Consider the following 19,132-nt stretch of genomic DNA (forward strand, 5'->3'; position numbering starts at 1 on the left):
AGATATTTTATTTGATATTTTTAAATAATTATCTTATTTAATTATATCATAAAATATTAAAAGATATTAACTACCAAATCTTTTTAAATATGACAAGATCTTCTGGAATCTTTTTAGATCCACAACAAACAAATATATCTTGAAGATATTGGATTATTTAGAAGATAATTTGAGGAGATTGCAAAGGGTTGATTTGGAAAATTAATACAAATATTAATTGGTGATAATTTATCATATATCTTTAAGTAATTGATTTATTTAATTATATTAGATATTGATATTATCAACCAACTATACTTGTCAAATACTCTATATCTCTCCAAATATTTTTAAATATTTATATTTATCTTTATTTTAAAAGATATTTGAGAGATTTTAGCAACATAAAAGCCCAGTACAATTCCTATATAAAGAGACCAAGGGAGAAGTAGAAAACAAGCTCGGGACTTCGGAGTTTTGGAACCCTTAGGGGTGCCTAATTTCGTTTCCTTTCTCTCTCTTTTCTTCTCTCTATTCTTCTTTTTGTTTTGTATTCCATGAATTGCTAAACTTCTTGGGTTGATTCCATTGTAATTTCATTATGGATTTTGAGTTTAGAATGAATTAATTTCTTTGTTCTTTTTATTATTGTTGAGGTTTTAATTCATCTATGTCTTTTATCTTTGAATCACGTAAAAAGTAATGATTTTAAATCTATATGCATGTTGATCATGAGTTCAAGGGTTTTTAAATTTAATTGAGACTTTACTTTGATTTTATTTAGAAACTTTCATGTGATTGAATGAATTTTTACCAATAATTGAGACTTTACTTTGATTAAAGGTATTTACTCTAACTACAATTAATTGAGACTTTACTTTGATTAATTAAGCTTTTTATTTGGTGAGGAGATAAAAGAATAGACATGATTAGGCATAGTAAATTTGATTGAGACTGTACTTTGGTTGAATTTACTATGGATAATCTAGAAGTTCTCACTTTTAATTGAGACTATACTTTGGTTAAAAGTGAGAATGCCAACAAATTAATTGAGACTTTACATTGATTAATTTGTAAATCTATAACAATAATTAATTGAGCAATAATCTTTAGATAACCAATGATGAATCTATCTTGAAAAAACAATGGAATCAATCTATTTTCTTTACTATTGTTTTTATTTCTTTTTATCTTTGAAATTTTATTCCTATCTTTGTTTATCTTAATCCCCCATATTTTTATTATTTTATTTGACTAACTCTTTTGTATAGATTTTATAAGAACTAACTTGTTAAAATCAATTCCGTGTTCGTTGGGAGACGACTTTGGGTTACTTTACCCTTTCTATTTTATTGACTACTATCTTAGCAATACTGAAGTTGCTATAGTTTAGTAGTATTAATTTGAATGCGTAACGACAGCGTTATCAATAATCTTGTTTTTCTTTGATTTAAATATAATTTGTAATCTATCACATCCATCAAATCACTCACAAACTTTAACAAACTTTACTCTTAATCCACCCACTTTCACCTTTAATCCATTTAAAGTGAACAACACAAACTTCACATTGTAATCACCTCGATCTCATCCTCTCCCTCTCTATACAATCAACCTTAAGGGAGAGAGAGGGGAAGGAAGAGGGAAATTCTTTTATTTTTAAATCATCTATGTTATGTCTTGGTTTGAGGGTGATATCAAGATTACAATTATGTCCGAAATTAATTTTTCAGCTGAATTATGAAAATGATGTAAATATGACTTTTCAAATTATTTTTACAAAAATAATTACTAACGAAAATTTGAAAATTGTTATAAAATAAGGTTTAAAAAGTAATTTTTAATTATAAAATTTTTATTACGTTATCTTTTCAATATATTTTTTTAATAAAATATGTTACTTTGATTTATACATTTTCATATTTTTTCTACAATAAATCAAACTTATATAATGATAATTTTTAATTATTTTTAAAATAAAGTACAATTTGGTAATCTTGTTTTTCTTTGATTTAAATATAATTTTTAATCTATCACATCCATCAAATCACTCACAAACTTTAACAAACTTTACTCTTAATCCACCCACTTTCACTTTTAATCCACTTATAGTGAACAACACAAACATCAAACTGTAATCCACTTGATGTCATCGTCTCCCTCTCCATCCGATCAAACTTGAGGGAGAGAGAGGAGAAGGAAGAGGGAAATTCTTCTATTTTGAAAACATCTCTGTTATGTCTAGGTTTGACGGTGATATCAAGATTACAATTATGTCCGCAACTTATTTTTCCGCTTAATTATGAAAATGATGTAAAAATATCACTATTTAAATTATTTTTACAAAAATAATTAATAAAAAAAATTTGAAAATTGTTATAAAATAAGGTTTAGAAAGTAATTTTTAATTATAAGTTTTTTATTACATTATCTTTTAATTATTTTTTTATTAAAATATGTTACTTTCATTTATACATTTTTATATTTTTGTACGGTAAATCGAACTTATATAACGATAATTTTAATTATTTGTAAAATAAAGTACAATTTGGCAATCTTTTTTTTTTATGATTTAAATGTAATTTTTAATCTATCACATCCATCAAATCACTCATAAACTTCAACAAACTTTACTCTAAATCCACCCACTTTCACGTTTAATCCACTTAAAGTGAACAACACAAAATTTGTAACGCCCCATCAAGCGGTAGATTATAAAAGCGGCTGAGGTGCTTGAACCTCTCAGCATACTCCGTGACGGTCTTCCCTCCCTAGGTCAACTGGAGGAACTCCACCTCCTTGGCGTACCAGATGCTGTCTGGGAAGTACTCTGAGAGAAATCTCTCTCTGAAAGTCTCCCATGTCACTGGCTCATCCCTCTCCTCCAGGATGAATTTGGTGCTGATCCACCAATGCTCCACCTACCCCGTGAGCATGTACACAGAGAACGCCAACCTGTTCTCCGCAGGGCACATCTTTGCATCATAAATGCGCTCAAGGTCCTTCAGCCATTGGTCTGCGGCGTCAGGACTAGTCTTCCCATCAAACTTCACTGGGTGATGCTTCAGAAAATCCTCTAAGCTCCACTTGACTGAAGGTCGTAGTTCAGGACCAAACACAGGGGCAGCCGCCCTGTTCTCCTCCAGCTGGTGGAGGGCCTCCATATGCTGCCGATGATCATCCTCAGCAGCTACCCTCGCAGCCTCCATCTGTTGCATCACTGCCTGCTGCTGCTTAAGCAACGCCGCTTGTTGCTGCATGGATGCCTCATGCTGCTGCATCATCATAGCACTCTGTTGCGCCATAGCCGCTACCATCGCCTTTATGGCTCTGGCAATATCAGGTACGTCTCCCTAGGATGATTGCAAAGTCCTACGAGGAGGTGCCATACTCCACTGGCACACAGAAAATCACTTGGTTAGGCTCGATAAAGACAAGAATTTAACTAAGAACACTCAATAGACACAGAGAAAGCTAAGCGGACATCCAAGTCCACAGACCTAAGGAATGACCGCTCTGATACCATAAATGTAACGCCCCATTTTATTTAAAGTGCAAAATTAAAGGAAACATCACACAGAGATAACAATGTAGCGTAGTCCTGGGGTCCTTAACACAACCCTTACAAACCGAGCACGCCACGATGCCAAAGGAAAACTAAATAATAGTCTGACAAAAGAGGAAAGGGTAGCAAGACGTAAAAACAATACATGGGCCATAGCCCTAACAAAAAAATCATGAAGGAAAGAAATATATGATCCAGCCCAGATGGCTAAGCAGCGAAATCGCCATTTCCTTGTTGACCGCAGGAACCTCGCCCATCTGCTCCCATCAATTAAATTGATGATCATTGCAAGAAAGAATAGCCACATACAAGAAAATCATACAACAAACAGGGTAAGCTAGAGCCAACACCATTCTCATCATACAGTCAAATATATATTCACCATTCAATACCCATATAACAACCAAGCATGTTATGACTCTCAATCAATACACTACGACACGACTCGACTCATCTAGATACGTATAACTTGGTCGGATTCAGCGGATGCTTGCACTTGTGGTGGATACCTCTACTCACCCCCGAGCTATGTGTTACAAGTGTTACGATGAATCAAATTTCCCTCACCACAAGGTTAGCCCTTAATGAATTGTGGGCCTCCTACTACTCTCACCACAGGAGTCAATCCGCTCTAAGTGAGACTAATTGACTCCTTAGAGTGTCAGGATGCAACCTTAACTTGAATCCTTACCTAGTTATACAGATGGGGCACCACCATGGACACCCACTAATAGGGGCCATGGAATTACGTCCCGACCACTGAAGCGCGGCCCTGGAAATCTCACCTAGAGATCCCCAAGGACTTACGCACTGTCACGGACCAAACTTTCTCCATCAACCAAACAGATTCAGCATGCATACACACAACCTTTATACATATACATAAAATTTCTCGTACTCCACCTCTTTTGTATTCCCAACCAAACCATGCCAACTCATTATTCTCGTATCCAGAATATGGAGCTCTGTCTCATATCATTACCATGCCACATTGATACCAACCTTTTCATGTCTCATGTCGAACTCATGCCAAACTCATGATTTCAATTTCATGAATCATCTCATACAATTATCATGTTCAGATCATGTTAAAACTCATAAATCACAACTCATACACCACATCATTCATATAGGCCATTCAGTTCATGAATTTAAAGATAAAACTCATATAAGCATATTGTCCACTTTTGAAATCAAGGAAACATCAAAACCAACCCCTTTCTCGCCCAGCATCTCGCTCAGGCGGAAAGGTCTCGCCCAAGCGAGGAGGACCCTCGCTGAGGCGAGCTCCCTTCGCCTAGGCGAGAGCTCGACTTCCAGTATGAGAACCCTGCACGCGTTCTCACTTAGGCGAGTCCCTCCTTGCCTAAGCGAGACGTTCGCTCACCCAAAAGTACAATGGGTCGCCTGGGCGACCCTTGGTGGAGAAATACACAGGCGAGTCCCTGTTACTCTCGCCTAGGCGAGGCAGGCTCGCTTGGGCAAGTTTAAAAGACTTCGCCACTGTTCCTCACTATCATCAACACAGTTCATGCCCAATCAACAACACAAATCATGCCATACACTCACAGTCACATATAAACACGAAAATCACAGAATACCATCAAAACTACCAACATTGCACCAAACAATAGGGTTCTAGCTTCCCTTACCTAGAAGTAGATAGAAGGTGCCTCGACTCTAACCAACGAAGCACAACAGCTCAAAAGGGGGGAACTTGCGAGCTGAAAAAGACAGTGGCGCAGAGTTAGGAACTAAGCTCACGGTGAAACCCTACTGTACAAACGCACAGATGCTCATGGAGAAGAAGTGTGAGCTGAGAGATAACTTACGTGGGGTAAGAACTGGGTTTGAGTTAGCTCGAAGAATGACTTGGGAAGAAACCCTAGCAAAGCATCCTGTGAGAGCAATGGGGATGACGGCTGGTTTCTGAAAGAGTGAAAGTGTACGCATTAGGGCAGACTACGGTCAGCTTTATCCTTTGGGCCAGCTCTTAGGCCCATTAGATTTGGGGCAGCCCTATAAGTTAAAGGCATAAAAGAACATGGCCTTACAAACTTCACACTGTAATCCACTTGATGTCATCCTCTCCCTCTCTATCCAATCAACCTTGAGGGAGAGATGGGAAGGAAAAAGGAAATTCTTTTATTTTTAAATCATCTCCGTTATGTCTTGGTTTGAGGGTGATATCAAGATTACAATTATGTCCGCATTTGTTTTTCAGTTTAATTATTAAAATGATGTAAAAATATGAATTTTCAAATTATTCTTACAAAAATAATTAATAACGAAAATTTGAAAATTGTTATAAAATAAGGTTTAAAAAGTAATTTTTAATTATAAATTTTTTTATTACATTATCTTTTAATAATTTTTTTATTAAAATATGTTACTTTCATTTATACATTTTCATATTATTTTTCTTTGATAAATTAAACTTATATAATGATTATTTTATTTTATTTTTGAAATAAAGTACAATTTGGTAATCTTGTTTTTTTATGATCTAAATATAATTTTTAATCTATCACATCCATCAAATCACTCACAAACTTCAACAAACTTTACTCTAAATTCACTCACTTTCACCTTTAATCCCCTTAAAGTGAACAAGACAAGCTTCACACTCTAATCCACTTGAACTGATCATATCTCTCTCCCTCCAATCAATGATGAGGGAGATAGGGGAAGGAAGAGGGAAATTCATCTACTTTAGAATCATGTCCGTTATGCAATGGTTCGACGGGTGGTATCAAGATTACAATTATGTTCGCAATTTATTTTTTAGCATAATTATAAAAACGATGTAAAAATAACGAAAATTTAAAAATTATTATAAAAGAAGCTTTAAAAAGTAATTTTTAATTATAAAATTTTTCGTTACATTATCTTTTAAATATTTTTTTATTAAAATATGTCACTTTAATTTTATAAATTTTCTTTTTTTTTTCTACGATAAATCAAACTTATATATTGATAATTTTTAATTATTTTTAAAATAAAGTATAATTTAGTAATCTTGTTTTTCTTTGATTTCAATATAATTTTTAATCTATCACATCCATCAAATCACTCACAAACTTTAACAAACTTTACTCTTAATCCACCCATTTTCACCTTTAATCCACTTAAAGTGAACAACAGAAACTTCACACTGTAATCCACTTGATGCCATCCTCTCCCTCTCTATCCAATCAACCTTGAGGGAGAGAGGGGAAGGAAGAGTGAAATTCTTCTAATTTTAAATCATCTCTATTATGTCTTTGTTTGAAGGTGATATCAAGATTACAATTATGTCAGCAATTTATTTTTCAACTTAATTATGAAAATGATGTAAAAATATGACTTTTCAAATTATTTTTACAAAAATAATTAATAACGAAAATTTGAAAATTGTTTTAAAATAAGGTTTAAAAAGTAATTTTTAATTATAATTTTTTTTATGACATTATCTTTTAAATATTTTTTTATTAAAATATGTTACTTTGATTTATACACTTTCATATTTTTTCGACGATAAATCAAACTTATATAATGATAATTTTTAATTATTTTTAAGATAAAATAAAGGTAATAAGAGAGAGACAAAGGAAAGGAAGAATAGAGAATGAGAGAGTAGGGAGCAACTTCTGTTTGTCTGTGTCTCTTATTACTGATAGGACGGGTCCTATTTATAGATACAACATGGTAACCCAAAAAGGATATGAAATCAAATAGTAAATACAAAATATTACATAAAGAGTAATGAATAATATGATTATCAATCATATGATTAATTGTTATAAATCAAAGGACGACCATTAATTCATAACACTCCCCCTCTAGTGTCCATTGACAAAGAATGTGCCTCATTAAAACCTTACTAGGACAAACCCTTTGGGATAAAAATCTAGTGAAGGAAAAAGAGTACATCATTCTATATAAATCATTAAGATGGCAGAATCCAATCCTGTAAACCAATTGCTCAAAAGTTCTCCTTGGCAAAGACTTTGTAAATAAATCTGTTAGATTTTCACATGCGCGAATCTTTTGGATCTCTACATCACCATTTCTTTGGAGATCATGAGTGAAAAAGAATTTTGGAAGAATATGTTTTGTTCTATCTCCTTTAATATATCCGCAGAATTTAATTAATTAATAAATACGGGGAAGGTAGTGTATTTATGACATTAAATTCTAATAGGTATGACGTGGAAAAGTACTAGCTCAAGTGGTTGAGAGTACTTTAATTGTGTGTGAGGACTTGGGTTCGAGTCCTATATGTGCTATTAGTGTGTTGGTTGACTTATTTTTATTTTAAAATTATACATGGCCGTGTTGGGTGATAACATGATTGAAAATGTGTGTGAATTGGCATGAAACATGAATTGGCTTGGTGGTTTAGCTTTGATTTGGTATTGGTAAGGTCATAGGTTCAAACCTTGGTAAGTCAAATTTAACACTTTTTGCTTAAAAATTAGTTGTGGGCTGAATAGGAAAGGGTGGAGAAAACCTAGTAGAAAGGGGGGGGGGCACAGCTTGTGTATACTGTTATGGTATGAAAATGACTCATATTCTTACCCTACTCGACGGTTATGGTATGAAAATGACTCATATTCTTACCCTACTCGACGGATCATTATGGGTTTGGGCGAGAGTTCATCTCGCAGCGGGCGGGAATTCCAATCTTTTGAGCGAAAGAATGTCTCGCTCAGGCAAGAGCCTCTCGCCTAAGCGAGAACAAGAAGAATGTTCTATTGTGGGTTTCACTCGTAGCTTAGGCGAGAGTTTTGATGTTTTGGTTGAAACGTGAACTCGCCTACGTGAGAGTTAGAGGCTGGTTCAGTGCGTGGTGCTATTAGTGTGTTGGTTGACTTATTTTTATTTTAAAATTATACATGGCCGTGTTGGGTGATAACATGATTGAAAATGTGTGTGAATTGGCATGAAACATGAATTGGCTTGGTGGTTTAGCTTTGATTTGGTATTGGTAAGGTCATAGGTTCAAACCTTGGTAAGTCAAATTTAACACTTTTTGCTTAAAAATTAGTTGTGGGCTGAATAGGAAAGGGTGGAGAAAACCTAGTAGAAAGGGGGGGGGGGACACAAATGGTATGAAAATGACTCATATTCTTACCCTACTCGACGGATCATTATGGGTTTGGGCGAGAGTTCATCTCGCAGCGGGCGGGAATTCCAATCTTTTGAGCGAAAGAATGTCTCGCTCAGGCAAGAGCCTCTCGCCTAAGCGAGAACAAGAAGAATGTTCTATTGTGGGTTTGACTCGTAGCTTAGGCGAGAGTTTTGATGTTTTGGTTGAAACGTGAACTCGCCTAAGTGAGAGTTAGAGGCTGGTTCAGTGCGTGGTGCTCACTTAGGCGAGGTAATCTAGCTTAAGCGAGTTGGATTGGAGGGCTTAGGCAAAGGTTTGAACATTAACAAAGGATGGTAGGATTATGTACTTAAGATGCATATGGTTATGTGATATTAAACTGATTGGTGGTGGAACTAGAAATGCGTGAGCTAACATGCTTCTAGGGTATCTTAATGGTGAGCTTGCTAGTGTTCCGTGGGTTGTGGCCTGGAACGTATCCTTGGGTTGTGGCCCAGGATAGGGGATAAGCACATGGCATTCTATGGGTTGTGGCCTGGAATGACTTCCCTTGAGTTGTGGCTCGGGATAGCGGATGAACACGAGGAACCTTGAGTTGTGGCTCGGGTTGGCGAGTGTTGCCCGTGGGAGTGTGCTAGTTGTGGACAGTATGGATGGGTCCAGATGGATTGCCCTCCTCAGTGTTTTGCTGACGAGTTACCACCACTTAACTTTAGCAACTTCAGCATTGCCAAATTAGTAGTGAACAAAATAGTTAGGGTTAAGATAACCCTGAGTCGTCTTACAACGAATACGAAATTGATCTCAAATATTTGATTCTTAAAAATGCAATTAAAACTAGCAACTATAAAAATAGGGGGTTTTGATATGCAAAGAAAATGACACGGAAGATTGTAAACACAGTAATAGTAAATAGGTCAATTCCACTGCTTTTTCTAAATAAGATTCTTCATTGGTTATCTAGAGATTATTATTAAATTAATTATTGTTGTTGATTTACAAATCAATGAATGTAAAGACTCAATTCATTTGTTGGCATTCTCACTTTTAATCAAAGTACAGTCTCAATTAAAAGTGAGAATTTTTAGATTATCCATAGTAAATTCAATCAAAGTACAGTCTCAATTAAATTTTACTATGCCTAATCATGTCTATTCCTTTGTTTCTTCACCAAATAGAAAACTTAATTAATCAAAGTAAAGTCTTGACTAATCAAAATAAACAAAAACCACAACAATAATCAAAATAACAAACACATAAATTCATCTAACCTCAAAATCTAGTTAAGAAATTACAGTGGAATCAACCCTTAAAGCTTAGCCCTCCAGCTTTGATGGAATACATGATAATATATGATGAAGGAAAGAAAATAAAAGAAAAGAGAGAATGAGAGATGTGATGGATGACGGTGTCTGCTAAAACCAGAGAGTTCTAAGTGTCTAAGTTGTTAGTTGTCTCTGCTCCCTTAAGTCTCTTTATATAGGCTTCAACTGGACTTTGGGCTTTATCTGTCAGTTGCTAAAATCTTTACTTTTTATTTAATTAATAAGCAACTTAATCTCTGTCCAATTTCCAATTCTGCCCCTCTTATTTAACAATTTTTGTAATTTTGACCAGAGTTGACTGCTGACTTTGACCATTTGACCAGTGTTGACCAGTTGACCAGTTTGACTGTCCAATAGCAGCCTGACACGTGACAGAGTGTTCTCTCTCTAGAATTTGGGTTTCTCTCACACTTTGGCTGCTAAGGTGCTGTGACAGCTGCTGCTGCCATTTTTTGGCAAGGATGGAGGTTGAAGAAGGTGCTGTTGTTGTTCCGTGCATCAATGGTGGATGGGACTGGTTCACGGTGTTTGCTGCTGGTGCGTTGAAGATGATGGAGAGAAAATGAAGGTGTTGCGCGTGAAGTGTGGTGGTCGGAGGCACGCTGCAGTTGCGGACGGAGATGGTGGCTCACAGTGGCGCGAGGTTCAGATGCGGTGGTGGTGTTGGCAGATCTGTGGTGGCTGTCGTGACTAGTGCGTCGTTGTCATGGTGGTTGCCAGCAATGGTGGGTCATGGTGGCGGCTAGGGTTTGAGGAAAATTAGGGTTTCTGTTTTGGAGATGAAGATGATAACGTGGCAGCCTTCCATTGGACAGCTTGTAAGTGCAAGGATTGTTGCCACGTGGCTTTTTCTGGTTGGCCAATTTTAAAAGTTGAGGATTGCCACATGGCGTGATCTGGTTGAGTGTAGTTTAAGTGGTAGGAGGGGTGCAACTTAGTAAAAATTGGGGGTGCAAAACAGGTTTTTGGTGGTCCACTTTAGAAGGAGTGTGCAAATAAAATTTGGGGGTGCATTTAGCTCCTGATTTATTCTTTTCCAGAATTTCCTGATTTTGGACTTATTTTGTAACTTTGAATATTTCAAATCCACACTATTAATGACCAAAAATAATTTCCAGCTGCATTAACAAATGTTAGAATATCCAATAATATTTTATGCAACTAAAATCAATTTTTACGCCATATTTACCAAACTTATTCAATAAATCCAATAATCACAAATCCTAATTAAATCAATCTTTAAGCACAGAAAATTCAATTAAATCCCCAAATTTAAATATTAAATGAGGGCAAAAATTTGAACTCATCAAATGACTTCCCTTGAGTTGTGCTCGGGATAGCATATGAACACAAGGAACCTTGAGTTGTGGCTCAGGTTGGTGAGTGTTGCCGGTGGGAGTGTGCTGGTTGTGGACAATACGGATGGGTCCAGATGGATTGCCCTCCTCAGTCTTTTTCTGACGAGTTTGGTAGTCCTGGGACGTTACGGACTATGTTCGTACCTGGGAACTCCACCTGGCATTGCAGTGTGTGATCCGTAGCATGGTTTCCGCACGTGCTCTATCGGTTGTGGCCAATAGGTGTGGCAGCAGGGCGCTTTGAGATACTTAATAGGAGATGTAGAACACTGCTAACATGGTTGTGACCATTTGAAAGGACTGGAACAAGTTTCCCTGATGTACTTTAATATACATGGTGGTGGCCATGTGGAGGGAAGGTAATGAGTCTTCCACGAGGTGCATCGGTGTACATGGTGGTGGCCATGTGATGGAAATGGAGTAGTGTTCTGTGGGAAATGAAAGGATATTATATATAGTTGTGGCCATGCGATATAAAGGAAGAGTTTGTATTATTGTTATATTATTTGTATCGATTATACATGTATATGTATGTTTGGTATATTTTTTTGTGTTTCATCTTTTAGCTCACCCTATCTGCTTGTGTTTGGCGATGATCGTCTACGCGGTACACGTGAGCAGGTGATGATGCAGGCGGAGCTGGTGAGGCTTAATTGCAGAGAGAGGATGAGCATGGGATCTTTTTCTTTATGTTTTCTTTATTTTATTTGAAACGGGTTGTAAAGGCTCATGGAAGACTTTGGTTATATTTGCAGTTTTGTAATTATGGACTTATTAGTGAATTAATAAAGTTTTCAATTTCCCGTGTTTTGGGAAATGAGGTATTATTAAATGGAATGTAATTAATTGCTTTATTTTATTTTATTAAATTAGTAATATCCTGACGGGATGTTACAGGTTTCATTTTTCCCAAGGATAAACCACAAGTTTGTCACACATGTTGAATTATAGACCTTAACCAAACACATTCACGACTTGCCTCATGTAATGCTAAAATTTCTGCATGATTTGACGATGTTGCTATTATTGTTTGTTTCATAGATCGCCATGAAATCGCTGTGCCACCACATGTGAATAAATATCTTGTTTGTGATCGACCATTATGAGGATCTGATAAATAACTTGCATCTGCATAACCCATTAGATCTAATTTTGAATCATTTGGGTAAAATAAGCCCATATTCATAGTGCCTTTAAGGTAACGGAGTATTTGTTTTACTCCATTCCAATGTCTTCTTGTAGGTGAAGAACTATATCTTGCTAACAAATTTACAGCATATGCTATATCAGGTCGAGTATAATTAGCAAGATACATTAGTGCTCCTATAGCACTAAGATATGGTACTTCAGGACCATGTAGTTCTTCATCTTTTTCTTGAGGTCTAAAAAGGGTCTTTATCAACATCTAATGACCTCACCACCATTGGAGTGCATAATGAATGTGATTTGTCCATATAGAACTTTTTAAGCACTTTCGTTATATAAGCTTCTTGATGTACAAAAACACCTTTGTTTAAATACTCAATTTGTAATCCCAAACAAAACTTTGTCCTTCCAAGATCCTTCATCTCAAATTCTTTCTTTAAACAATCAATTGCCTTTTTTAGCTCATTAGGAGTTCCAACTATATTTATGTCATCTATATAAACAACAATTATGGCAAATTCATTCTCAGATCTTTTCATATAAATACAAGGACAAATAGGGTCATTTTTATACCCTTCCTTTAATAAGTACTCACTTAGACGGTTATACCACATACGTCCTAATTGTTTCAATCCATAAAGGGACTTATTCAATTTTATTGAATAATCCTTTTTAGAACTTGCTTTATTGGGCACATTAAATCCTTCAGGGAGTTTCATATAAATATCATTCTCCAAAGAGCCATACAAATAGGCTGTAACAACATCCATGAGGTGCAAATTCATACCTTCTTGTGCAACAAGGCTAATTAAATATCTAAATGTTGTTGCATCCAATACTGGAGAATATGTCTCCTCAAAAACAATACCAGGTCTTTGTGAAAAACCTTGAGCAACTAACCGTGCTTTGTATCTAACAATTTCACCATTCTCATTTCGTTTTTGTCCAAAAACCCATCTGTACACAACAGGTTTTACACCCTCAAGTGTGCGAACTATAGGTCCAAAAACCTTTCGTTTAGCAAGCGAATCTAATTATGCTTGGATTGCATCTTTCCATTTTGGCTAATCATTTCTTTGCCGATAATCTTCAATTGTCATTGGTTCTTGATCATCAATATCACTTATAACATCCTTTGCTACATTATATGTAAAAGCCTCGTCAATATTGACTTTATTTCGATTCCATATTTTATGATTCATGGCATAATTTATTGAGATCTCATCATTTTCAACAATTTCAGGTACCTGAGGTTCTTCTGGAACCGAATCATTAATTATGTCAAAAGAATATTTTGGGACTTTTACCCCCTCGATTAGGCCATCTTGCCTTTTTTTTTCCTTTTTCTCACCCGAGGATTTTTATCTTTGGAACTGACAGGCCTACCACGCTTTAGGCGTGTTTGAGATTCATTTGCTATATTAGATTGTCCAACAGGAATATCAATTCTAATTGGAGCATTAGCAGCGGGTATATGCGACTTAGTTACCCTTTTTTGTGTCAGTAAAAGCATCTAGTAATTGATTGGCCAAATTTTGTAAATGAATTATCCGTTGAACTTCTAGTTCACACTCTTTTGTACGAGGATCAAGATGAGATAATGATAATTCATTCCAACCAATATCCTTTTCCAGTTTCTTTCTTTCTCCCCCTAACGTTGGAAAAACTGATTCATCAAAATGACTATCAGCAAATCGAGCTGTAAATAAGTCACCTGTTGATGGTTTAAGATATTTTATTATCGATGGAGAATCATATCCAACATATATTCCCAAACGTCTTTGAGAACCCATCATAGTCCTTTTTGGTGGGGAAATTGGGATATATACAACACACCCAAAAATTCTTAAATGAGAAATATTTGGTTGCTGACCAAAAACCAACTGTAAAGGAGAGTATTTGTGATAACTTGTTGGTCTGATGCGAATCAATACTGCAACATGCAGAATTGCATATCCCCAAGTAGTCATTGGAAGATTAGCTTTCATAAGTAAAGGTCTTGCAATCAATTTTAGACGTTTTATCAATGATTTTGTAAGTCCATTTTGAGTATGAACATGTGCTACTGGATGTTCAACTTCAATTCCAATTGACATACAACACTCATTAAAAGCATGAGATGTAAATTCACCAGCATTATCAAAAGAATTTTCTTAATTGGATAATCTGGGAAATGGGCTGTTAACTTGATCAATTGTGCTAATAACTTAGCAAATGCTTTATTTCGAGTTGATAGTAAACAAATATGTGACCATCTAGTGGACGCAATAATTAATACCATGAAATATCTAAATGATCCACATGGTGGGTGTATTGGACCACAAATATCACCTTGTATTCGTTCTAAAAATGAGATTGACTCATTTCTATTTTTTTCTGGTGATGGTCTTATTATCAACTTTCCCTGCGAACATGCAGTACATGAGAAATCATTGGACTGAAGAAGCTTTTGACTTTTAAGTGGATGTCCACATGAGTTTTCAGCTATTTTTCATATCATGATATGTCCAGGATGACCCAACCGATCATGCCAAACAAGAAATTCATTCTTATCTGTAAGCTTCTGGCTTACAATAACATGCGTCTCAATCGCATTAATATATTTATAGTACAAGCCATAAGAGAAGGCTGATAATTTCTCGAATACACATTTTTTATTTGACTCAATTTGAGTGATATAAAGATATTCAACATCTCTTTCATTATTTGTCTCAATATGATATCCATTTAGACGAATATCCTTGAAACTTAATAAGTTTCTATTGGACTTAGGAGAATAAAATGCATTTTTAATATGCAATCTTGTACCTCTTGGTAGAAGTATTGTAGCTCTTCCAGAGCCTTCAATTATATTTGTAGTACCAGAAATAGTACTAACATTGTCTTCTTGCATTACCAAACAAGAGAAATATTTATTACTCTTGAGAATTGTATGAGTTGTTGTACTATCAGCAAGGCACAAATCCTCATCATTGGTGTTAATGCCAATATTCATTCTTCATATAAACATAAATATAAATATTAGAGATTACTTTGTGAGAGGAGAAAAAATAAAATAAAAATAAAAATAGAGGATTTTATTCATAAAAACATAAAAACTTATATATATAAAAGCAACATGAATTAAATATAAAACATTGTCTTGAAATTTAATAACATAATATAAAATAAAATAAAACTATTTTCTAACACTCCCATCACCAATAAGGTGATCAATGCTTCCATCGGGTTTAGAAAAGAAATCACCAATATCAAGATGAGTAGTATCTATATGACCATAATCAGAATCACTATCTTCATAAGCAAAATGTGTTTCTATATTCTTCTTTTTAAGTGATTCTTGGTAGAGTTCAACAAGATGCTTTGGTGTATAAGAGGCACGGGTCCAATGACCTTTACTGCCACAACGATAACATATATTTTCAGCCTTTTTGCCATTATTTTCACCCCTTTCTTTTTCCTTTTTCGCATTCTTGTTCCACTTCTGTTGATGAAGTTTCTCATTGAAATTTCCTTTATAACCATGTCCACGACCATGATTAATAACACGACCACGACCACGACCATGGCTACGACCACAACCAAAATTACGACCTCGATTATTATTATGGTCTTGACCTCGTCCATGATTATATGGATCAGATGTTGCTGCATTCACTTCTGGGAATGGAGCAGAACCAGTTGGTCAGGCCTCATGATTTTTCATCAAGAGCTCATTATTTTGTTCAGCCACAAGAAGGCATGAAATCAATTCAGAATATTTGTGAAAACCTTTTTCACGATATTGTTGTTGCAAAAGCGAATTAGTTGCATGAAAAGTTGAGAATTTTTTTTCCAACATATCCTCATCAGTAATTCTTTCTCCACATAGAGTCAATTGAGAAGTAATTATAAACATTGCAGAATATTATTCACTTACAGTTTTAAAATCTTGCAACCGTAAATGCATCCAATCATAACGAGCTTTTGGCAAAATCACAGTTTTCTGGCGGTCATATCTTTCTTTTAAATTTTTCCATAATACAAAAGGGTCTTTTACAATAAGATATTCAATTTTCAACCCTTCATGAAGATGGCGACGAAGGAAAATCATAGCTTTAGCTTTATCTTGTTCAGATGCTTTATTTCCTTCTTTAATAGCATCACCCAGACCCATTGCATCTAGATGAATTTCAGCATCTAAAATACATGATAAATAATTCTCCCCCGAAATATTAAGGGCCGCAAATTCAAGCTTTGCAAGATTTGACATGTTTTAGAACTAGCACATAAAATATTAATATAATCAAATTTCATGTATGAAATTATTAAAATAAAATAATAATAATAATAATAATAATATGACAGAGAAAAAATAAATCAAACAATTATCATTACATAAAAAAAAATATAAGATAAAGTTTATGAATGAGAAAAAGATTAGAAAGAACCTCGGTTGAGGAATGTAGAGCGTTGTTCTTAGGGAGAAAAAAAAATGCCTTCACGCTCAGTTGGATAACCCTCGTGCTGATAATGTGTTATAAAATAAAGGTAATAAGAGAGAGACAAAGGAGAGGAAGAATAAAGAATGAGAGAGTAGGGAGCAACTTTTGTTTGTATATGTGTCTTATTACTGATAAAACCTGTCCTATTTATGGATACAACATGGTAACCTAGAAATGATATGAAATCAAATAGTAAATACAAAATATTACATAAAGAGTAATGCATAATATGATTATCAATCATATGAGTAATTGTTATAAATCAATGGACGACCATTAATTCATAACAGTAATCTTGTTTTTTTATGATTTAAATATAATTTTTAATCTATCACATCCATCAAATCACTCACAAACATCAACAAACTTTACTCTAAATCCACTCACTTTCACCGTTAATCCCCTTAAAGTGAAACATAGTAGCTTCACAATCTCATCCACTTGAATTCATCCTATCTCTCTCCCTCCTATCAACGATGAGGGAGAGAGAGGGTAGGAAGATGGAAGTTCCTCTATTATGTCTGTTATGCAATGGTTTGAGGATGATATCAAGATTACAATTATGTACGCAATTTATATTTTAGCATAATTATGAAAACAATGTAAAAATAACGAAAATTTTAAAATTGTTATCAAATAATGTTTAAAAAATAATTTTTAATTATAAATTTTTTATTACATTATCTTTTAAATTTTTTTTATTAAAATATGTTACTTTCATTTATACATTTACATATTATTTCTACGATAAATCAAACTTATATAATAATAATTTTTAATTATTTTTAAAATAAATTAGAATTTGGTAATCTTGTTTTTGTTTGATTTAAATACAATTTTTAATCTATCACATCCATCAAATCACTCACAAACTTTAACAAACTATAATCTTAATCAACCCACTTTCATCTTTAATCCACTTAAAGTGAACAACACAAACTTCACACTATGATTCACTTGATGTCATCCTCTCCTTGTCAATCCAATCAACCTTGAGGGAGAGAGAGGGGAACACAAAGGGATATTCTTCTATTTTTAGATCATCTCTGTTATGTCTTGGTTTAAGGGTGATATCAAGATTGCAATTATGTCCGCAATTTATTTTTCAGCTTAATTATGAAAATGATGTAAAAATATGGCTTTTAAAATTATTTTTACAAAAAAAAATTAATCACAAAAATGGGAAAATTGTTATAAAATAAGGTTTAAAAACTAATTTTAAATTATAATTTTTTTATTGCATTATCTTTTAAATATTTTTTTATTAAAATATGTTAGTTTCATTTATAAATTTTCATATTTTTTCTACGATAAATCAAACTTATATAATGGTAGTTTTTATTTATTTTTAAAATAAAGTACAATTTGGTAATCTTGTTTTTTTATGATTTAAATATAATTTTTAATCTATCACATCCATCAAATCACTCGCAAACTTTCACAAACTTTACTCTTAATCCACCCACTTTCACCTTTAATCCACTTAAAGTGAACAACACAAACTTCATACTATGATCCACTTGATGTCATCCTCTCCCTGTCAATCCAATCAACCTTGAGGGAGAGAGAGCGGAACAAAAAGGGATATTCTTCTATTTTTAGATCATCTCTGTTATGTCTTGGTTTAAGGGTGATATCAAGATTGCAATTATGTCCGCAATTTATTTTTCAGCTTAATTATGAAAATGATGTAAAAATATGGTTTTTAAATTATTTTTACAAAAAAAATTAATCACAAAAATGTGAAAATTTTTATAAAATAAGGTTTAAAAACTAATTTTAAATTATAATTTTTTTATTACATTATCTTTTAAATATTTTTTATTAAAATATGTTAGTTTCATTTATAAATTTTCATATTTTTTCTACGATAAATCAAACTTATATAATGATAGTTTTTATTTATTTTTAAAATAAAGTACAATTTGGTAATCTTGTTTTTTTATGATTTAAATATAATTTTTAATCTATCACATCCATCAAATCACTCGCAAACTTTCACAAACTTTACTCTTAATCCACCCACTTTCACCTTTAATCCACTTAAAGTGAACAACACAAACTTCACACTATAATCCACTTGATGTCATCCTCTCCCTCTTCATCCAATCAACCTTGAGGGAGAGAGTGTTCTTCAACTATAAAATTTTTTATTACATTGTTTTATAAAATTTTTATTAAAA

At 33.9% G+C, this 19,132-nt stretch overlaps 1 protein-coding gene across 1 annotated transcript; it reads right to left on the reverse strand.

The window, feature by feature from the left end:
- Positions 1-16,372: 16,372 nt before the first annotated feature.
- LOC146885551 (uncharacterized) lies at positions 16,373-16,717 on the reverse strand. The gene has a single exon (XM_085674984.1). It carries the CDS (start codon positions 16,715-16,717, stop codon positions 16,373-16,375), a length of 345 nt encoding a protein of 114 aa, XP_085531110.1.
- Between the last annotated feature and the right edge of the window lie 2,415 nt (positions 16,718-19,132).

This window comes from Vigna unguiculata, chromosome 6 (assembly GCF_037176805.1).
Source record: "Vigna unguiculata cultivar grain cowpea cultivar isolate G323 ecotype 2 chromosome 6, ASM3717680v1, whole genome shotgun sequence".
In the NCBI taxonomy this organism is placed as follows: domain Eukaryota; kingdom Viridiplantae; phylum Streptophyta; class Magnoliopsida; order Fabales; family Fabaceae; genus Vigna; species Vigna unguiculata.

Excerpts from the sequence above, each read along its gene's own strand:
- LOC146885551 (XM_085674984.1), bottom strand. The coding sequence starts at position 16,717 with ATGTCAAATCTTGCAAAGCTTGAATTTGCGGCCCTTAATATTTCGGGG.